The sequence below is a fragment of the Protopterus annectens genome, chromosome 13.part0 (genome assembly GCF_019279795.1).
Source record: "Protopterus annectens isolate FY-2018-M chromosome 13.part0, PAN1.0, whole genome shotgun sequence".
In the NCBI taxonomy this organism is placed as follows: Eukaryota; Metazoa; Chordata; order Ceratodontiformes; family Protopteridae; genus Protopterus; species Protopterus annectens.
The window spans coordinates 815,028,669-815,047,220 of record NC_056747.1 but is presented as its reverse complement, the minus strand read 5'-3'; the positions used below and the strand labels follow the sequence as shown (position 1 = coordinate 815,047,220).

General features: G+C 42.8%; 1 protein-coding gene across 1 annotated transcript in view; it reads right to left on the bottom strand.

Moving 5' to 3' along the window:
- The window catches only part of MED13 (mediator complex subunit 13), a 3,555,174-nt gene that overhangs the window by 633,980 nt on the left and 2,902,642 nt on the right, over positions 1 to 18,552 (bottom strand). The window contains exon 24 of the mRNA XM_044054535.1: positions 16,863 to 17,005. Within this exon, the coding sequence (XP_043910470.1) occupies positions 16,863 to 17,005 (143 nt within the window). The remainder of the gene's footprint in view (positions 1 to 16,862; positions 17,006 to 18,552) is intronic.

Here is an 18,552-nt window from a genome sequence, read left to right as displayed (position 1 = left end):
GGAGGAAATCTTGAATGTCTTCAGCAGAAGACTCTGAATCATCTGAGGCCTGCTCCAAACTTTCCAACTCTGGCTCCATCCTGGGCCTTTTATCAGGAGGGGGCATAGAACCTCTAATTAAAGTAATCAAATCCTCTGCCATTTTAAGCATGTGCTTTTTAGGCACAGACCCTGAAGAACCAGAACTGACACCAGAGGAAGGCAAGACAGACCTGCCCTTAGAAGGAGCCTTAGAAACAGTAGCAGAAGGCCTAACCACCTTAGGCATAGAAGGGAGAATAGTAACCTGCGAGGCCCCTTCAGCCTGGCCTGCCTCCTGAGAGGCCACATCCTGTAAAATCAAAGTTTCCCCCTGGGACTCAACAGAAACTTCAGCCGGATCCACCTGTTCAGCTGTAGCTTCTAAAGGTCCGGCGTCCGAAACGGACGAATCATCCTGCCTAGGCTTTAAAGATTTGTCTTTGCGCTTCTTAGTAGAAGCAGGCGTCGGAACATCCGACGGCATATTATAATTACACCTCTTGCCAAAGACTAACCTAGCGCAATCTAACCTCCGTTTTATAGTGCGCTTATTAAACCTAGCACAAAACCGACACCCGACTACGTCGTGTTCCGGTCCCAAACAAGGAATACAAAGCGAGTGGTAATCCCTATGCTATCTGTTTCCCACAAGAAATACAATTATTCACTTTTTCTGACATCCGGTAAGTAACTGAGGCAAGAAAAAACAAAAATATTCCCCAACGGGGTACTTAGCCCAACTTGGTATCGGTCTGAAACTCCGAAAACGAAAAATTTCAGAATGCCGAACGGCACTTGCAACGCTGCTTCTGCATCGGACCATGCGGCAAAAAAGACTGGGGGTATGACGTCGGTCATGCGCCTTTATACCCTGACGCTCTGATGTCCGATCTAGGCGCCCATGACCGACGTCAGCCTAATACTTTGGGATTCGGGCCGACCGAGGACAGCGGACTACCCATAAGTAAGGACTGCAGCAATGTGAGATGAAGAACATCACTTGTTATGAAATCAGAATGGACCTGCTGGGTCTGTCTGCCATAGCAGTGAATTTCCCCTCTTTATGCATTGCAATTAGAAAGCAGTCTGAAGAGAAAGCCCACTTTCAGACCCTCGTGGTCTCACTGCGTAGGGTGCAAGAATGGGTTTATCCTTGTTAGATGATGTACCAGACTACGGACATGTCATATGTGTGTACTGCAATCATCCCTAAGGGGAGACCATCCCGAAAGGATTGCAGTGTTAGGAGGACTGCTCTCTCCTCTTGAAGACCCTGATATGCAACCTGGCCTCCAAAGAAAACCACGTGCTTGGACCATTTTTCCTTTGAAATCCCCCCATTCCAGTTAGGAAGCATCAATGGTCACTGGGGCTATTGAAGGAGGAAAGAGAATAGCCTGCCTAGAAACAGGTCATCCAATTAGCTCCACCAGCGAAGATGACATTTGCAAACTGGACTGGGTTTATGGAGTCAGATAGAGGCTGGTAAGACTAGACCACTGTACCACCATTGTCCACTGGAGGATTCGCATGAAGAACTTTGACAGAGGAACTAGACCAATGGCACCTGATACTGAACCAAGAGGTTGAAAACTAGTTTTGTTGAGGGGAAGGAAGAGACAGTAAGTCCCACACCTGATTTCTTAAAGGTGTGATATGATGAAAAAGTAATAACACCACTTTGATTTGGTGGATCCAGTTGAGTTCCTATAAATTTTGTACAGGAGACAGTTCAATTTGGCCAGGTTTATGGTAATACCCAAGGAGATGGAGATATGAAACAAGTAATCCCTGGCATGAAGTTGATGCCTGGTTGGGGCAGTGAGAAGCCAATCATCCAGATACAGAAACACCCGGAATCCTTTGAGTCCCAGGTGAATTGCCACTACTGCTATGCATTGGTAAACACCCTGGGGGATATGGTGACTCCAAAGGACAGAGATCTGAACTGGTAGTGACAGACTCCCAGCCAAAAGCGCAGATGCCCTCTGTAGCGTCTGTCTTTTTTGATGCATTAGTACACATCCTGAAGATCTATAGAGCAACATCCAATTGTCCTTATCCAGAAGTGGTATTCATCCAGAACTTTGACTTATTTATATACTGATCAAGACTGCTTAGATCCAGAATTGATCTCGTCTGCCACTTTTTTTGGCATTAAAGGGAAACGTGCATTAATTCCAAATCCACTCAGTTTGGTCATAAGCTCCTGGATGTTTTTTACTATTATTATTCTGCTCTGACTGGGTGGAACGTTGAGAAGTTTCTTCCTTATTACTGGTGGTGTACAGGAAAGAGAATATAACAACCCTGGATATTCTGCTTGGCAACCAGGCATTGTTTGTCAGATTGATCCAGGTCTCCAAGTGCAATGAAGCATGACCCAACGACTGCCTCCAGGGATGGACAGTCAGGCAGTGCCATCAGGGGCGCTGATAGGGTCTGCCATAGAAGATTCTCTGAAGCCCTGGTTCTGCTGACTCCCCTCATCTGTGTGGGTGGCGTCTACTACAGAAACATCTTCCTCTGACTCTGAAGGAAGTGTGCCCGTGTAGATCTTGAAAAGACCCCTGGGTTTTCTGGAATCATGCTTCCCTTTCTGCGGGTAAGTGTGCCTTTGATGGATGGCCTGAACAAGGAGATTACCGCACTGGAAAGACAGTATCTGGGGAAAAAAATTAGGACAATCCTCCTTTCCTCCATGGAGACCAAATAGAGGAATTGTAATGTGCTCTACTAGGCATTATACTCTGAGGGGAAAAAACCCTTGGGAAAAGATAATTCTGGAAAGAATTATTACTCCAGTAAAAAGGAAGTCCTAGCCACTAAAAAGTTTTAAAAAGCGGGTGACCAAACAGGGTGAGAACTATCTCTCTCTCCCTCTGTCAAGCTGAAGACTCCTAGGGAAGGAGGACAGGGTTCGTCCAAAACCCTAGCTCTAGGGAGAAAAATGGACTCTACAGTGGAGGTTTCTGTGGGAACATGACAGATCCAGAAACACTGAGCACTAACCAATCCTATTAACCTTGTGTACCAGCCTCACCTTAATGAAAAGGAACTGGAACAGGAGATTGCAACACAGGATCAGATGCAAGCCTCAGAGGCAAACCTGTATCTTGTGATAGAAAAGAAAAAAGACTCAAAGAGCAACTTAATGGAGCAATGATGGGGTGAGACAGACCAGACCTTTATGCAGGTTTAAACACATACAGCCATAAAAAAACAAGTAAACTCCACTCAGGCAGTGTCGGGAAGTCAGTGTCAAAACCCCCCTGCCTATAGCGCTTAAAGACGTGGCCTTTTTTTTTTTTTTAAATAATGCAGCCACCATGCCTCTTGAAAGTAGAAAAGGAAATCATACCCCTCAACCTCTTAGCTGATGAAATCTGGACAAAGCCTTAGACAATGGAGGGCAAAGTCCCAAAACAGGGAAGGATTTTTTAAATGCTGTTCTTATAAACTTAGAAAATAGCTAGAATAACTGTTTGGGTAAAACGAAGTACGTCATATTTAGTGCTCCAGTAACATGCGAACACACCATGCAGATGAAAGGTATGAAGGAGCTAAAAGCAACAGAGACAGTCTGCTCTGAAAGATGCTTCAGATCAGAAGGAGCTATTCTTGCCCATCAGCTTCTGAATCTGAAGGCACCGGATCCAAGAATTGCCCAGCTCTCCGTGTCAGCGATACCATTCCACCTCTAAGGGCAAGAAATCTGGAAAGAAGCCATCAATAATGGGGGGGGGGGGACCAAAGCCCCAAAAATAGGGACACTTTTTAAATATTGCTCTTATAAACTTAGAAAAATTGATAGAACAACAAGTTTTGCATTAGCATGAATTTTATGAAAGGTATGAAGTTTGAAATTCAAACATCTGTCAATGTTTTCTGACCTTAACCTTCTGTGATTTACAAGTGATTTGCCAGAAAGACAATTTTATGAAAAATGGACCAAAACTATAAGGAAAAAAGGTGGACTTTCTGCAAAAATCTGTACAACTGAGAGATATGGTGCCAGCAGCTACTTGTTGGATCCTAGACTTAGGATCTGAGGAGAGGATTATCTGGACAGATTGGGTCCAAAGGGGTTAGGCAGGATCAGATTTTTTTTTTGTGATCCGAGGAGGAAGCTACAATCAGTCGGATCCGAAGACATGATGTAAGGAGACAGCCAAAAAACTCTGTCTCAAGAGAAATTCCAATCAGTCGGATTCGAAGACTTCGGATCCGATGAAGCTGGTAGAAAAAGTGGGAAAATGTGCAAAGACCAAATCCGTCAGATCAGAGGAGAACTTTGGATCTGGAAGACATCCTGGGAACTTTGGATTCCAGATTCCAGTAATGATATGTTACTTTTTTTTTTTTTTTTTTTTTTAACGAGGTGGGGGTGCGGTTCAGCACCGAAAAAAGACCAGCAACATTCTGTGAGGTGAAAAAGGAGAACCTCTGCAAAGGAAAGAAGTCAACCACATTGTGTGCTGTTAAGTTTATCCTGCCTTTAAACAGGTCCTCCAGACGTTACCCTCTACCACTTCACTATATACATATTTTCAGCTGACCTCTGCAACACGAATTGCCCTCAGTGAACCAACCACAATCCAAGAGTATACCTCACAACCTCTTCAGCACAAAAACAGAGGGGAAATTTTAAAAAATTGCTTGACATTATTTAATAAGTTCAGTCCTCAATAACTGCTGCAACAAGACCAGAAACCAAAAGACTCATGAGGAACAGACCAAAAAACATGAGGTAAACATCTGGATAATCACAATGAACCGGACAGTGAAAAGGTAGGTCTGTGACACACCTCGCAATCTCCCACAGCTGGGAAAAAAACTTCCAAGCAATAAAGCTGACAGAACATGCCAGCACAGCACAAGCCTCTGAAGGCCAAGAAATTGGAGACAACAAAGGTCCGCTGAGAAGAAATATCAACCACTATAACTACATGTAAAATCATATAGGACAAATACCTGAACACCTTGTGAAAACCACACAGCCGTGACATACAACCCACAGGAGAGAAGTACAAGGGATTAGCAACATCTGGAAACCTCAGAGGGTAAGAGGAAAACAAAAACTCGATGTCAACAGTGCACAAGAGACCACCAGAACAGGAAATACTATTTCCAGCTGTGAACAGCAACTGTGGGAGTGTAGCAGTATCAGAAAATAAAAGATTAAAGAAACTAGACAAATTTAAACTAACATTTACAAATAAAACTTCTTACGTATTTAGAGCAAACAGAAAAAAGTTAACTGACATCTGTGCCCTCTGGCAATAAACAACTACACTGACTTATCCTGGAGTGTTTCCCAACTCAGAGAGACCAGGCAAACATCTTCTGCCACAAGATGGATAATCCTGAACTTCCTAATGTAAAAGCACAGCAAAAATGACTCAAGTGCAATTCAACAAACAACCAAGTTCCTGACTTACAGTTTTCTTGTGTTTCCCCAACTTGGATACACCCAGCCCACCATCTACTGCCACTACTAGATGGACTACACGAGTCCTCCTAATGTAAAAGCACAAAAAGACTGCTCGAGTGTGTAATGCTACCACAAAACAACTTAAATTACCCGGACAATGTGATTTCAAGTACTAGGGACCTTTAAAATGATTTAAAGTGTAAAAGTAAATAAAGCAAAAATAAAGCAGTAGCACAAACAGTTAACTTAAGTGCAATATAATAGATCTCTTATATGCCAAGGATGGAGCAGGATTAATTCAGGACAATCAGAGTGCGACAAGGGTGTCAAGCAGATGGAAACTGGAGAAAATGAGTGCACCGCTGTTCTATTAATGTTGTCAAGTGCTTGCCTCCCCTCCACAAAACCACAGTGATCCATATCTAGCAATTTTAGAAACAACTTCGCAATTCTAGCAAGTACTGACAAACACATTACAATCACGGTTTAAAAATGAAACTGGTCTATATCAGCTGGGTATTATGGGTCTTTACTGTCTTTGGGTAATACAACCACCACAGCTTTATTCCAAGATACTGGTGTTCCCTCCCTTTTAAAGTACTGTTCAAATCTTCCAGATCTTTATCACTTTCTTCCCTTCCAACTTCCACAGAACACCATCTATTTCTGTTGACTTTCCTGCAAGTTGACTGTTAAGTCACAATTTTTACCTCTTCTTCTCCTATATGAACTACTAGTTGTTGAACCTCATTTACCTCTAACTTTGGCATAATTAAGTCTTCCATAAATATTTTCATTCATGTTCTTGATTTCTGCACTCCTCTGCTTTATACAATTTTTCATAAAATTTCCGAAACATCTCAATTACCTCTATAGGACCTCTGATTATTTTTCTCATTAGAGGCTCCCAAAGTTTGCTGATGATGTTTTCTACTTTGTTGCCCAAGTCATTGTGTCAACATTTTTTGTGGTCTTAAATGATCAAAAAAAAAGTTATGTTAACAGCAATCTTTCTAAACTCATGCATATTAGCAGAGTACTTTATTTTCTTTTTAGCACTCTGCATTTGTGCATCTTGTTCTGAATTTCCCCTTATTCTGTAATACTTTGATTTTTGCCATACCCTATAAATAATTCCTAATGCTTAACCATATTTCTCGCATTTATTTCTACCCTATTTTTAAACTTAATTTTCATTTTGACCCATTCAATAGCTATCTCTTATGAAGAAATTTCTATCTTCTCTAATAACTCTCAAATCTCCACCACCCATTCTTTAAATTCATCTCTAACAGGTAGGTGGGAAAGCTCCAGCTTCTCCTCGTTACTTCATGCACCAATTAAAATGCAGGGTAATGATCTGAAACAATTATTAGAAGGGTGTTGAAGCGTTCAATCAAATGTACATATTCATGTGAAATAACATCTATCCAGTCTAGCCCAGTTATTATACCTTTAAGAAAAATATGTAAATTCTGTCAAAGTTCTTATTATTGAAGTCATGTCTTCCATGCCAAATATTTTCATAAACTCAAACTACTCCCTTTTGTTATATTTTCCTTTCTAGATTCCCTGACAAATTCTCACTATTGCAAATCAAGTTCCAGTCCTCACCAATAAATACTCCCTACTGAAAGCTGATTATTCCTCCCCAGTTTTTCTTAAGCTCCATAACAGCAGTTTTTGGTGGAATAAAAATAAAAATAATCCTCTTCCCTTGCCAGCATTCTCTTACTACCAACTAGTCTACAACTGTCTTTTTCCTCTTCTATCACTATTAGAGCTCCTCTAACAATCAGTATTATTCATTTTTCCTTTATCCCAGACATTTTTATTTATTTTGCAAAATATCCATCCTGAAATCCTTTGTGAAGCACATGCTCATTTCTTTCTAAATGCATTTCCTGCAGCATTGTTTTTGCACTCTGCATTTCGTAATATAATTCAAAACTCTACTTTTTGTCTAGCCATACAAAGCCATTTACATTCCAAGACAATGGGAGACTACTATAATAAAAAGCTACTGCTCCCACCTAATATGCAAAAGTTTTATTAAATGCGTACCTCAAATGTTTGTCTTATTTGCACACACTGTCCGGAAGGGCTGCTCTTTTATACAGTTTCTTCTCATATGAATCTGAACTGGTCATATTTTTTTCAAGAAAACCCTCAAACAAGAAAACTAAACACATTTTCAAAACACCCCTATATTAACTTAAAACAAACGCACTCAATTGTGTGCATCTCCAAAATGAAGTTTAACCCTCCAGATAGGAACTGGTTCAAATTGATAGCTGCAGCCACTGGCATAACCTAACCTAAAATTAAGGTTACCCATGCCAAAGCACATGCTATAGCCTTTGTTCCCACTTACACTGATTGGTGTCTGCTATTTTCTGCTCTATATTTTCCACCCACATGTAAAAAAAAAAAAAATTATGGTGAGTACATAACTTCTTTATCTGATGTTGCCCTTTTCATTCTTCCTCACTGATGGGTCAGGGTCAGAATCCCCAGCAACGTAACTCTTGGGAGGCCCTCAAGAAGGATAAGCCTGAGCACTGTCAACAGAAAGGAAGTCAAGTTTCTGGAGACCATACCCAACTTGTAACATGTCACCAAGGCATGAGTCTTTGACCAAGTAACTGCCAATGTCAAAAACCTTGACAGAAGCTTTGAAAGAAAGGTAGATGCAGTCAGTATAAACCTCGTGTAGAATGGCTGTAGGATGACGAAGCAATTCCACACCATTTTGGGAATAAAACAGTGAAACTATGATCAGTAATAAAAACGGTTAAAAAGGCAAGGACACAAACCACTGGTCAGTCCTTTTCTACCATTTAGTTTTGTGAAGACAGAAACGTAACTGTCTATAAACATCTAGAAGGCGTAAAATATTCGCTACTATTAGTAACATTTGGAAGGGAAAACAGCAGTTGTATGAACTGTTTAATGTTAGTCTCTGTGGCTACTTTAGGCATAAGGAAGGACCGTTTTCCAAGAAAGAAACTTCATATCACCATTGTCAGTTCAAATGGTTTTGGGTTCAGCCCCTGAAGAATCAAGTCCCGAAGAGGACAGAGACGTTTTATGGGAGCTCTACGCCAAAAGATTTCTTTCATAAAGATTTTACATAGCCTGGAAGTTGACAGAAAGAGATATTAGTTTTCAGCGTGAAAGTTGGATATAGCTGCTAATTGAAGTTTAGCAGTAGAAAAAACTAGCTGCTTCCTTAAAGGAAACGGTGAGGAAAGAAGGATGGCTGAAATAGGAGCTGAAGAGGAATAAAGGTTTGCTTTGTAAGCCTGTATAAGAAAACTTTTCCATTTGTTTCTACAGACTTTATTAATGGAGGTGATCCAGGAAGTGAAGATAATGTTGCGAGCAGGAGAAGCACACTTGGTCCATATTACATACTGCATCTCTCTGTGGACGTCAGCCATAAATAGACATTGGGTACAAAACAGACATCAGCACGCACCTTCCTTAGAACTGAATGCCACTGGAATCAGAGACTACAGAGTGGGGACTCGGGAGTCAGACAAGTGCAAGGGGGAAGGCAGGGTGGGAAACTATACAGCAGCATATAGAAGAGAAGAGAAGAACATCTAAAGTTATGGTAAGAATTTACACAACACTATGTCCTTCTGTTCATATGCTGCTGTATTCATAAGACAAGGGAGACTGCAAAAGCTCCTGCATTAAAAATTGGGTGGAGGAACAGAAGCACTTTCCACAAATGCATGAAGGATGGCTCTGGCAAACCCTGATTTGGCCCTAAACACAATGTCTGACTTGTACTGCTTGGTAAAGGTATGAACAGAGGACCATGTAGCTGCTTCTAAAATGGCAGCTGTATCCAGACCCTAGAAAAAGGCTCCAGAGGAGGAGGACAATGCCATAGTGGAGTGTGTTTTTACTGGAAAGGGAAGCCTTCTGCCATAGACAGTACAGCAAAAGGTGATGGTTTTGGATATCAAAGAGGATATGGTTTGCTTGGAAACAGGGTGTCCCAGGGCTCTTGGGTGGGAAGATACAAAAAGCCTGTCTGATTTGCAGAAGGGTTTGGTTTTGGCCAGATAGTATCCAAGTTGTCTGTGAACATCTAAGGTATATAGCATCCTTTTAGCTGGGTTTTGCAGTGAAAGGAAGAAAATGGGCAGACTGATGGTCTGACTCAGGAACAGCTCATGAACTACTTTGGGCATAAAGGTAGGGTTGGTGCGTAAACACAACGGGTCTTTGCGGAAAACACTGAAAGGCTGGGAGGCCATAAGGGCTTGTAGTTCTGAGACCCTTCTGGCTGAAGTAATGGTCACCAAGAGTAGGGTTTTCCATGTACAATGTCGGGGAGAACAGTCTTTGGCTGGCTCAAACGGTGGCAGTGTCAATTTCTCCAGTACAAAGTTAAGATCCCATGGAGGCAGGATGGCCTTCCTTGGGGGTCTGAGATGCAGAACCCCTTTTAGGAAAAGTTTCACTTCCAGCTTAGAAGCCAAAGGAGGGGTGAGAGGCAGGCATGTTGAGATGGCAGATACGTAGGTCTTGACGGAGGAATAGGATAGTCCAGACTTCATCAAATCATATACGTAAGACAGGACCACTGGGGGTTCTACTACCAGCGGTTGTAAGTTGCGGTTTTGACACCAGGCAGAAAAATCTCTTCCACTTTGAAAGGTATGATTTTCTGGTGTTTGGTTTTCTGGCCTCCTGCAAAACCTGAAGCACGTCCTCTGTGTAAAAATGTCTGGAGGGAATCAATGCCCTATCACCCACAGTGTAAGGCTCAGAGTGGACAGTTGTGGGTGTAGGAGTGTCCCCCTCTCCTGTGTGAACAGGTTCATCAGTTGGGGTAAGTTGAAGTGATTGCCCTTGGCTAGATGGAGTAGTAGGAGAACAAGTGCTGCCTTGGCCAATTGAGAGTCGCCAACAAGATTTGAGGTTGGTCTTTCTGAATTTTTCAGCAGAACTTTTTGTATGAGAGGTAAGGGAGGGAATGCAAAAGTGTACATCACCTTCCAAGGGAATGAGACAGTATCCACCCTCCATACTTCGGGGTGTGGTACCCTGGAGAAGTTTGGAAACTGATCCACACTGGAATAACCCATTGATGGGCCAGGTCCAAAAACGCATCTGTTTGGCATACATTCGTGAGATACAGTCATGGTCCAGTTTAGAGCATCTGCCATCACACTGTCTGATTAGGGAATGTAGACAGCTCGAATGTTGACTAGTCTTGTCCAGGGCGATTTCCCATGCCTGCAGGGCTAACCTGCACAGGAGGTAGGACCTTGCCCTCCCACCCCCTGTTTGTTGATGTACCACAGCACTGTGATATTGTCTGTGTACCACCTCAGTGTGCCCAGAAGGAGAAGATCCTTGAAAATGTTTAGGGCTAATACCAGGGCTTTCATTATCTTGATATTGATGCATTCTTTCTGTTGAGTGAAGGTCCATGAGTTTCTCACTCTCCATTTTCCTAAGGTTGCTCCCCAACCTGTGTCTACGGCGTCTGTGAAGAGGTCTTGTTTGAGGGGCAGGGGTTGCAGGGGCAAACCTGGGTTGGCATTTATCTGAGCTACCCACCAGTTTAATTCCCTGAAAAGGCATGGGGGCATTGGAATCATGCACTCCAGGGGGTGCAAATGTTGTTTCCAGACTGTTCTCAGGTACCATTGGAACTTTCTCATGTGAACTTTTGCCTGGGGAACCACGGGGATTGTGGAGGCCATGAATCCAAAGAGCCTGAGGAACTCCCTGGATTATATGGCTTTTAGAGGGAGTAATTCCTTGACATAGTGATGAACAATATTTTTTTCTGGGGAAAGACAGGCCATCATTTTTTTCTGTTAGGATCCTGCATCCCAGGAACATATGACACTGAAAAAATCAGGGGGTGATTTTTTGAGATTTATAGTGAATCCCAGACTTTGCAAGATGGAAATTGTAAAGTCTAGATGTTGTAGAACCAAAGGGACTGATGGGGCCTGCATCAGGATGTTGTCTAGGTAGGGGCACAGTTGGATTCCCTTTGCCCTGGCAAAGGCCATGACTGGTGCCAGGCATTTTGTAAACACTCTTGGGGCCGTAGAGAGACCAAATGGCAAAGCTCAGAGCTGATATTGTGCAGAACCCACTGAAGCAGAGGAATTTCCTGAAGAGGGGATGGATTGGAATGTGTAAGTATGCATATTTGACATCCAAGGATAAAATGAAGGACTGGGGTAGGATCAGAGGGGAGTAGGGTAGGACCAGTGAGCATGTGAAAGGAAGGAAGGTGCTGAGATGGGTCAAATCCAGTATTGGTCTCCATGGACCTTCTTTCCCGGGAATTAAGAACATCCTGGAGTAAAATCCCTTTCCCTTGCATGTACAGGGGACTTCTTGAATGTTTTTTTGAAATAGGAGTTCCTGAAGAACTAAGGGGAAGGAAAGCAGTTGTTCTCGAGGGGGTTGAGGAATGCCTTTGGGACTATGCTTGGTCTCTCAACTCATGAAGTAGTCCTGTTTTATTTATAGACAGGACCCAAGAGTCCTGGGTAACCTGATTCCAAGCAGGTAGGGAGATGGAGAGATGCATGGAAAGTGGGGTGTTTGGATCCAGTGCCTGGTAGTCACAGGCTACCAGGCTTACCCTGAAAGGGCTGTTTGGTGGCAGGAGTACAGGGAGCAGGTCTGGCTGAGGCCTGTTTCCCGGAGTCCTCCTTGCGTTTGGCTGAAACCTGTCTGGCAGGCCTTCTCACAAAGGTGGTTTTGGTAGGGTAATTTATTTGAAAGCGTGGGATTGGAGAAACAAAAATGTGTCTCCGATCCTGTAGCTCCTTGCCCCTCGTTCTGAGGCCCTTAAAAAGGTCAGCAGCCACTGAACCAAATAAATCTTTATTGTGTAGGGTGCATCCAAGAGTTTAGACTCAATGTCATCAGGGAGAGGATGCAATCTAAGGTCTCTACCGCATAATAACTGCACTTAGAGTGCTTGGTCACCTGAGTGCAAGAATTCAACAGGGGAGATATATTTTAGCCATGGCTGGGGAGTCGGGGAGGTCCTCTAGTTGTTTAGTCACATTAGCTAGCACAGCCAGGGAATATTTGGCCATGTGGGTTTGATAGTTAATTGCTCTAACTGTTAGGGTAGCAGAAGTGTAGACCTTTTTCCATATGCTGCTCTCCTTGTCAGAGGGCAGGAGGGGGGTCGAAGGGAGTAGCTTAGCAGTTTTATCTATAGCCACAGCAATGACTGAAGGGTCTGCAGAGGGTGCCTTGTACAAGAATTTAGCATCCTCAGTGACGTTATAAAACCTGTCTGGGCATTTGGGTGCAGGAGGTTGTGAATCAGGATTTTTGGAGGCAGCCAGGAATTCATCCAAGAAGGCAGTGTGTAATGGAGGAACAGCAGACTGGTTGGGAGACTGCATTTGCAGGAATTCATAATATCTCTTCTGGGTTTCTGTAACCTGACTGCTGTGCCACTTAAAGAATTCTTTCATTTGAGCAATGGTTTTCCCAAAGGTGATAACTTCTCCTGGGGAGTCTGCACCATTAGACCCCTCCTCTGGGGAAGCGTACCCCAGAGGGGAAGCAATTTGTGAGGTATATGGCATTTGCTTTAGGCCTGTGATTCTTTTAGTGAGGTATTTCTGTGGCCTTTCCAGCTGTTGCAGATGTCTTGTGAGGTACATACCAAATGGGGCATTATACTCTATAATGGGTCTAATGAGGGATGAGTACAGTGGGACAATGACCTCCTTTTTTCTGGAAGAAAAGCCCTTAGTGATGAGGTGTGCCACATAGAAGGATTTCCTGACTGTTGTGGCGATGTGGTTATCGAAAGTGAGACCACTGTCCACTTGTGTCCCTAAGTCTCTCATCACACTTTTGATGTTTAGTGTCCTGCCACCTATGTGATAGTTCATGGGTACATGTTTTTTTCCAAAGGGGATAACTATACATTTCTTGGCATCAAGCTTGAGCCCATGGCTCTGGCACCAGGCATCTGTTTCTGTAAGGCCCTTTTGTAGAATATCCACATCATTTGGGGATTCAATAATGGCTCCCAGTTTGCAGTCATCTGCAAACTTTGTTAGCCAGAGTCCCTTAGTGTTGGCCTGTACTTTAGAGAAGTAGATGCCAAACAAGAGAGGTCCCAGGACTGATCCCTGAGGTACTCCACTTGTCACTTGTCTGGACCTGGATTTGGAGTTGGCTACTTTTACAGCCTGGGTTCTGTTAGTAAGCCAGTTGGCAACTCATCGAGTGACGTAGGGATTTATGCCCAGCTTAGTAAGTTTATCTATGATTTCAGAGTGGGGGATGGTGTTTAAGGCCTTGGCGAGGTCCAGATAGGCTGTGTGGACCACCTTACCCTCGTCCACAGCTCTGTAGATGCAGCAGGAGCCTGAACTGGGGTAGGGGCCTGGAGTAGGGTGAAGAAGGCATTCAAAAGGCCGTGGGTGAAGTCCTGACAGTCAGGAAGTTGTTCGGAGGTGGCAGACATTGGCAAAGGAGCAAGATGTTTAGTTTTTTGCTTCTTTTTATGGGACTCCAATTTCGAGGTATTGGACATCCAGTGAAGAGTTGGAGGGTCGGTTGCCGGATGGCACTCAATATCAAAGCTAACATCCTCATAGACCACAATTTGAGAGACTCCACGTGGACCCTCTGATATGATAAGTCTAGGTTCCCCATCTGTGACCGATTCGGACACCTGCAATTCCCTCTGGGACACGTCCTTGGTTTCTTTAATGGCTTCCAACTGGGTGCCCACCACAGGAAGGTCCGAGAGTTCTGGCTTGGACTCCAAGCTTTCATCGGATTCTAGAGATACAGATGGAAAGAGGGCGCACAACAGTCAGTTCAGGGCTAGACTTTTTTGCCTTTTTAACTGGTGGCTCATGAGAGGGGCCCAATGTTGGACCCATCGCTTTGGCAAAACACTTTAGACGCTGGTTCTCTAAATACAGTTTTAAGGCAGCTAAACGACTCCTGAGGGTTTTGGGAACAAAGGCCGGACAAATACTACAAGTAGTGTGGTCGTGTTCCTGGCCTAAGGAAAACTGGCAGAGCTTGTGTGTATCTTTATGTGGAATTTGCCTTCCACACCTACACTTGCCCTATCTACCTGACATGAAAAACCCCACAGCAGTAGCAAAGGATAATCAAAATTCCCTATGGGATACTTATCTGAAGTTAGAAAAGATGACCGCTTCACACAGGATCACTTTTCCAAAGGAACGACGACTGGAACTGGCAGTCACACAGGCGGCAGAAACGTTCTGAGGAAGGTGAGTGCTGATGTCAGTTTTGCACTTTGACGTCTGTTTATGGCAGATGCCCACAGAGAGAGACGCTGGACATCACACACACACCCTAGAAGTAGCATCTATCTTTTGTAAAATGGCCAAACGTACGAGAGTCGACCAGATGCAGACTTCCCTTGTGTTATGAATACAGCAGCAGATGAATAGAAGGACATCTACAATTTCCACACTAACAATACAAAATAACTTTGACAAAATTACAATATATATCTGAAAAACTAGCGAGCTGTGACCAAAAGTTAAGTTGGACATATAGATATATGTGTGTATATATATATATATATATATATATATATATATATATATATATATATATATATATATATATATCAGCTGCACCAGTGAAATGCTTCAGCATACTACTAAAACAGAAGTGTTAGAAGGATTTTATACTAAATGCATTTTACCTGTACTGCTCTTCCAGAAAAAAAAAAATCTGTTTTCACTTCTCTCAGAAATAAACACAGGCCTACTATGAAGACTGACCAAGAGATCTCGGTCTAGCCCCATAGTGGTGGGTTAGACTATACTAAGAGTTAAGACCAGTCTAACCCATCCTGGAGTACAAGCACTACACAGCAATGTTCTAGAAAAAGCTCAGCCATAACTGCCCCCCCTTTGAGGAGACTAATAACCCAAGCATACCTTACAGACTAGAAAATGGATTCAAGTGACTCCAACCCCGACATATAGACTTATTATGGAATTCTCAAGAAGTGACTAAGATACTGAGTAGGTAGAAGCTAGATGTTACAATGTAGCTGCTTTGGGAAAGGAATCCTCACAGAAAGGCAAGATTCAAATTCATTCACATTTGAATGTTCAAGTACAATACGTACTGCACTTGTAAGTGACTTTGGGCTGCAGGACATCGGCTACTTGCTTTACTTTTTTGCCAATTTTAAATAGCAAAGCTAACCTCTTAGACTGGAAAAAAATATCACTTCCCTCAAAAAGGTAGTTAAAAGTGTGACAAATGTAACAAACATATGTCACTGAATAATGTGATTAATCAAGCTTCTATTCTGAGTGAATGGTTCCATGGCAAATATGGATAAAGTAGAGATAGTTACCAAGAAATCCTATAATTAATCAATTAGTGAACTGGAAGAGGAGGATGGTGGAAAGGAGGGTGAATGTGAGCAAGCCGAAACAAACTTACCAATCATGGGGTGCGGAAGACTAGCTCACTGTACTACTATTACCTATGGAGGGAGATGTATGTCATATGACCCAGGCTGGGAATATGTTCTTATCTCTTCCAAGATGGGTGCAAAGGGTACCTTTTATGGACAGTGTGCAGGAACACACACACGGGGAAGATATAGCGGACTCTTGTCTCTATCAGCACATACACCAGTCACCGCAGGAAAGGCCAAGAACAGATTTCGGCAGGACAGATGTGTCCCAGAGACTCCCCCCATCTGTGGAATAGACTCCCTCTCCATGTCAAGCAGAGTACCTCTTTATCCCTTTTTAAGCACAACCCGGATAACTGGATGGGAAATAGAAAATACATCCCTGGGATTCTACCCATGTCCCTGCTGGACAGGGGTATCGGCTACTGATTTGTTTATACATGGGTTAAACTCTTGGCTAGGCTTATAAGGGCCTCAGGGCCAGTAGGCTAGTAACTTCCCATGATCCTATGAAGAAACACAAAACCCCTCACGGCTGGATAGATGATGACTTGTTTCTCAAAGTAGACAGCCAGTCATGAAGCAAACAAGCAAGTTCACATCAGGGGCCTGATGATAAAGCGCAACAAAGCTGCACTGCACGGGAAAATCTCTCCTTTGAGGTGTACTTTAACAGTTAGTTTCAAGTTTGTGAGTGCAGACAATAAAATCCCCTGTAGAGGTGATAAACTTTGAAAAATCTTTCCGAATGCTATTCTGCTCTTCATCAAAAACAACTTTCACATTCATGTCCCTCACACTGGGAACCCTAAAGAAGCTTAACACAGAGTATCAACAAATGCAGAGTCAACATTTCACAAGGCATAACATTTCAGGAAATCAGCACACGCCACTTTTAGCCCTATGAAAACAGAAGTTTTATTTTACTCATTGTAGTCAGTATTAAAATACCTTTCAGCTCTCCATGTCCAATTCTCCCTAATCGACCTATGACAACTCGCCAAGGCAATGATGTCATCTGTACCAGTCCCAAACACCACTCCCACAGCTTCTGCAGGCCTAGTCGACGAACTGACCCCTTCTTTCTCCGAACTCTGTAGCAAAAGGATATAAACAGTGAAACACTTCCATCAATAATCATTTTGTTTCGGTTACTACTCTTATTTGTTATAGTATGAGTAAGCTACACAGTCTTAACATACAACCCCATACTCACTTCCACAAGAACACCTATATGCTTGTCACAAAAGCAACTGCCAAACTGCTTCTAACTTCACAGTGTTCTCAAAAAGTCAATTCTAGGTATTTACCATAATTCTTCTTTGATAAAAAGCCTCTTCACATCACCCCTTTACTTTCTTGTTTTCAACCTGTAACATCTTTGGTTCTTGCTCATTTCTTCTGAAAATTTTACACTTTTTTACTTTATAGTTCTTAGGGAAACCATCTGCATTTCTCTTACTTTACAGTTCTTTGGGAAACAGCCTGCATATCTGTTTCCAATTCTTTTTATTCCTTCTCTGACTATGGCTTCTGATGTAGACCCTGCATTTCTTTTACAGCGCTCCTGTAAAATGGCTTTATCACTGTCAGATCTTCACTGATACGGGGTCAAGATGAACAGTCTCAGAAACATCATTCAGAAGAATGGCTTTAAAAAATGATGCACCTCTATTTTATTCTGCAGTATCCTATTAAAACACTCCTGCTGCACTTTCAGAATACTTACTTTAAAGGCCATGTGAGAAAACTGCTATCACATTATTTCCCATTTCTGTTGCTGATACTTCATCATCAGGGCAAAAGGTCTCTGGGGCTTTAAGCCTCTTGTTAGCAAAAAATCCAAACAGCCATTTTAATCATTTGTTTTCTGTTTAATCATCAATTAGCCAGACAAGTGAAATGATCAAAACCAGTTGCTTTCAGTCACAATCTAAGGGCAAGAAAGTACAGTTTCGTACCTACCATAAATGTAGATGTTCGAGTGTTCACACTGCTGCAGTCATCACACTTGGGTTATCCTGCCGTCAGGCGGTCCCGCAGTTGGCCAGAGTTCCAAAGTCTTGGTCCGGCATCGGTTGCTGTCACTTCTTCCCTGATGTCAGACGCCAGGGGTATATAATATGCATCCAACGCCATTTTCTTCAGTTTTTGTTGCCCCAGATGTCAGGTGCCCCCAAGTGGGTATGCAATACATATTGCTAATCAAAAATATACATGTAAACTAAAAGCAATACCTTCAGTTACCAGCAAATACACCCCAAACATTGTATAGGATAGAAGGGTATAGATAAGTCCAGCTAGTTCAGAGGGGATGGAAGGAGGGTAACCTGGACTGCAGCAGTGTGAACACTCGAACATCTACATTTATGGTACGTACAAAACTGTACTATGTTCATTGTGTTACACTGCTGCAGTCATCATACTTGGGTTGAATCCCAAAGCTAAGGTTGGGTGACTGGTCTATAAAGAGTTAGGATTGGCCAAGAGGCCCTGCAGAACTGCAGTGGCAAATCCTGCTCTGGATTTAGAGTAAAGAGGCAGGTGGTAATGCTTGGTGAAGGTGTGCACTGAACTCCAAGTTGCTGGCTCCAAAATGTCCTTGGTAGGTACTCCTCTGAGAAAGGCTGTTGCTCTGGTG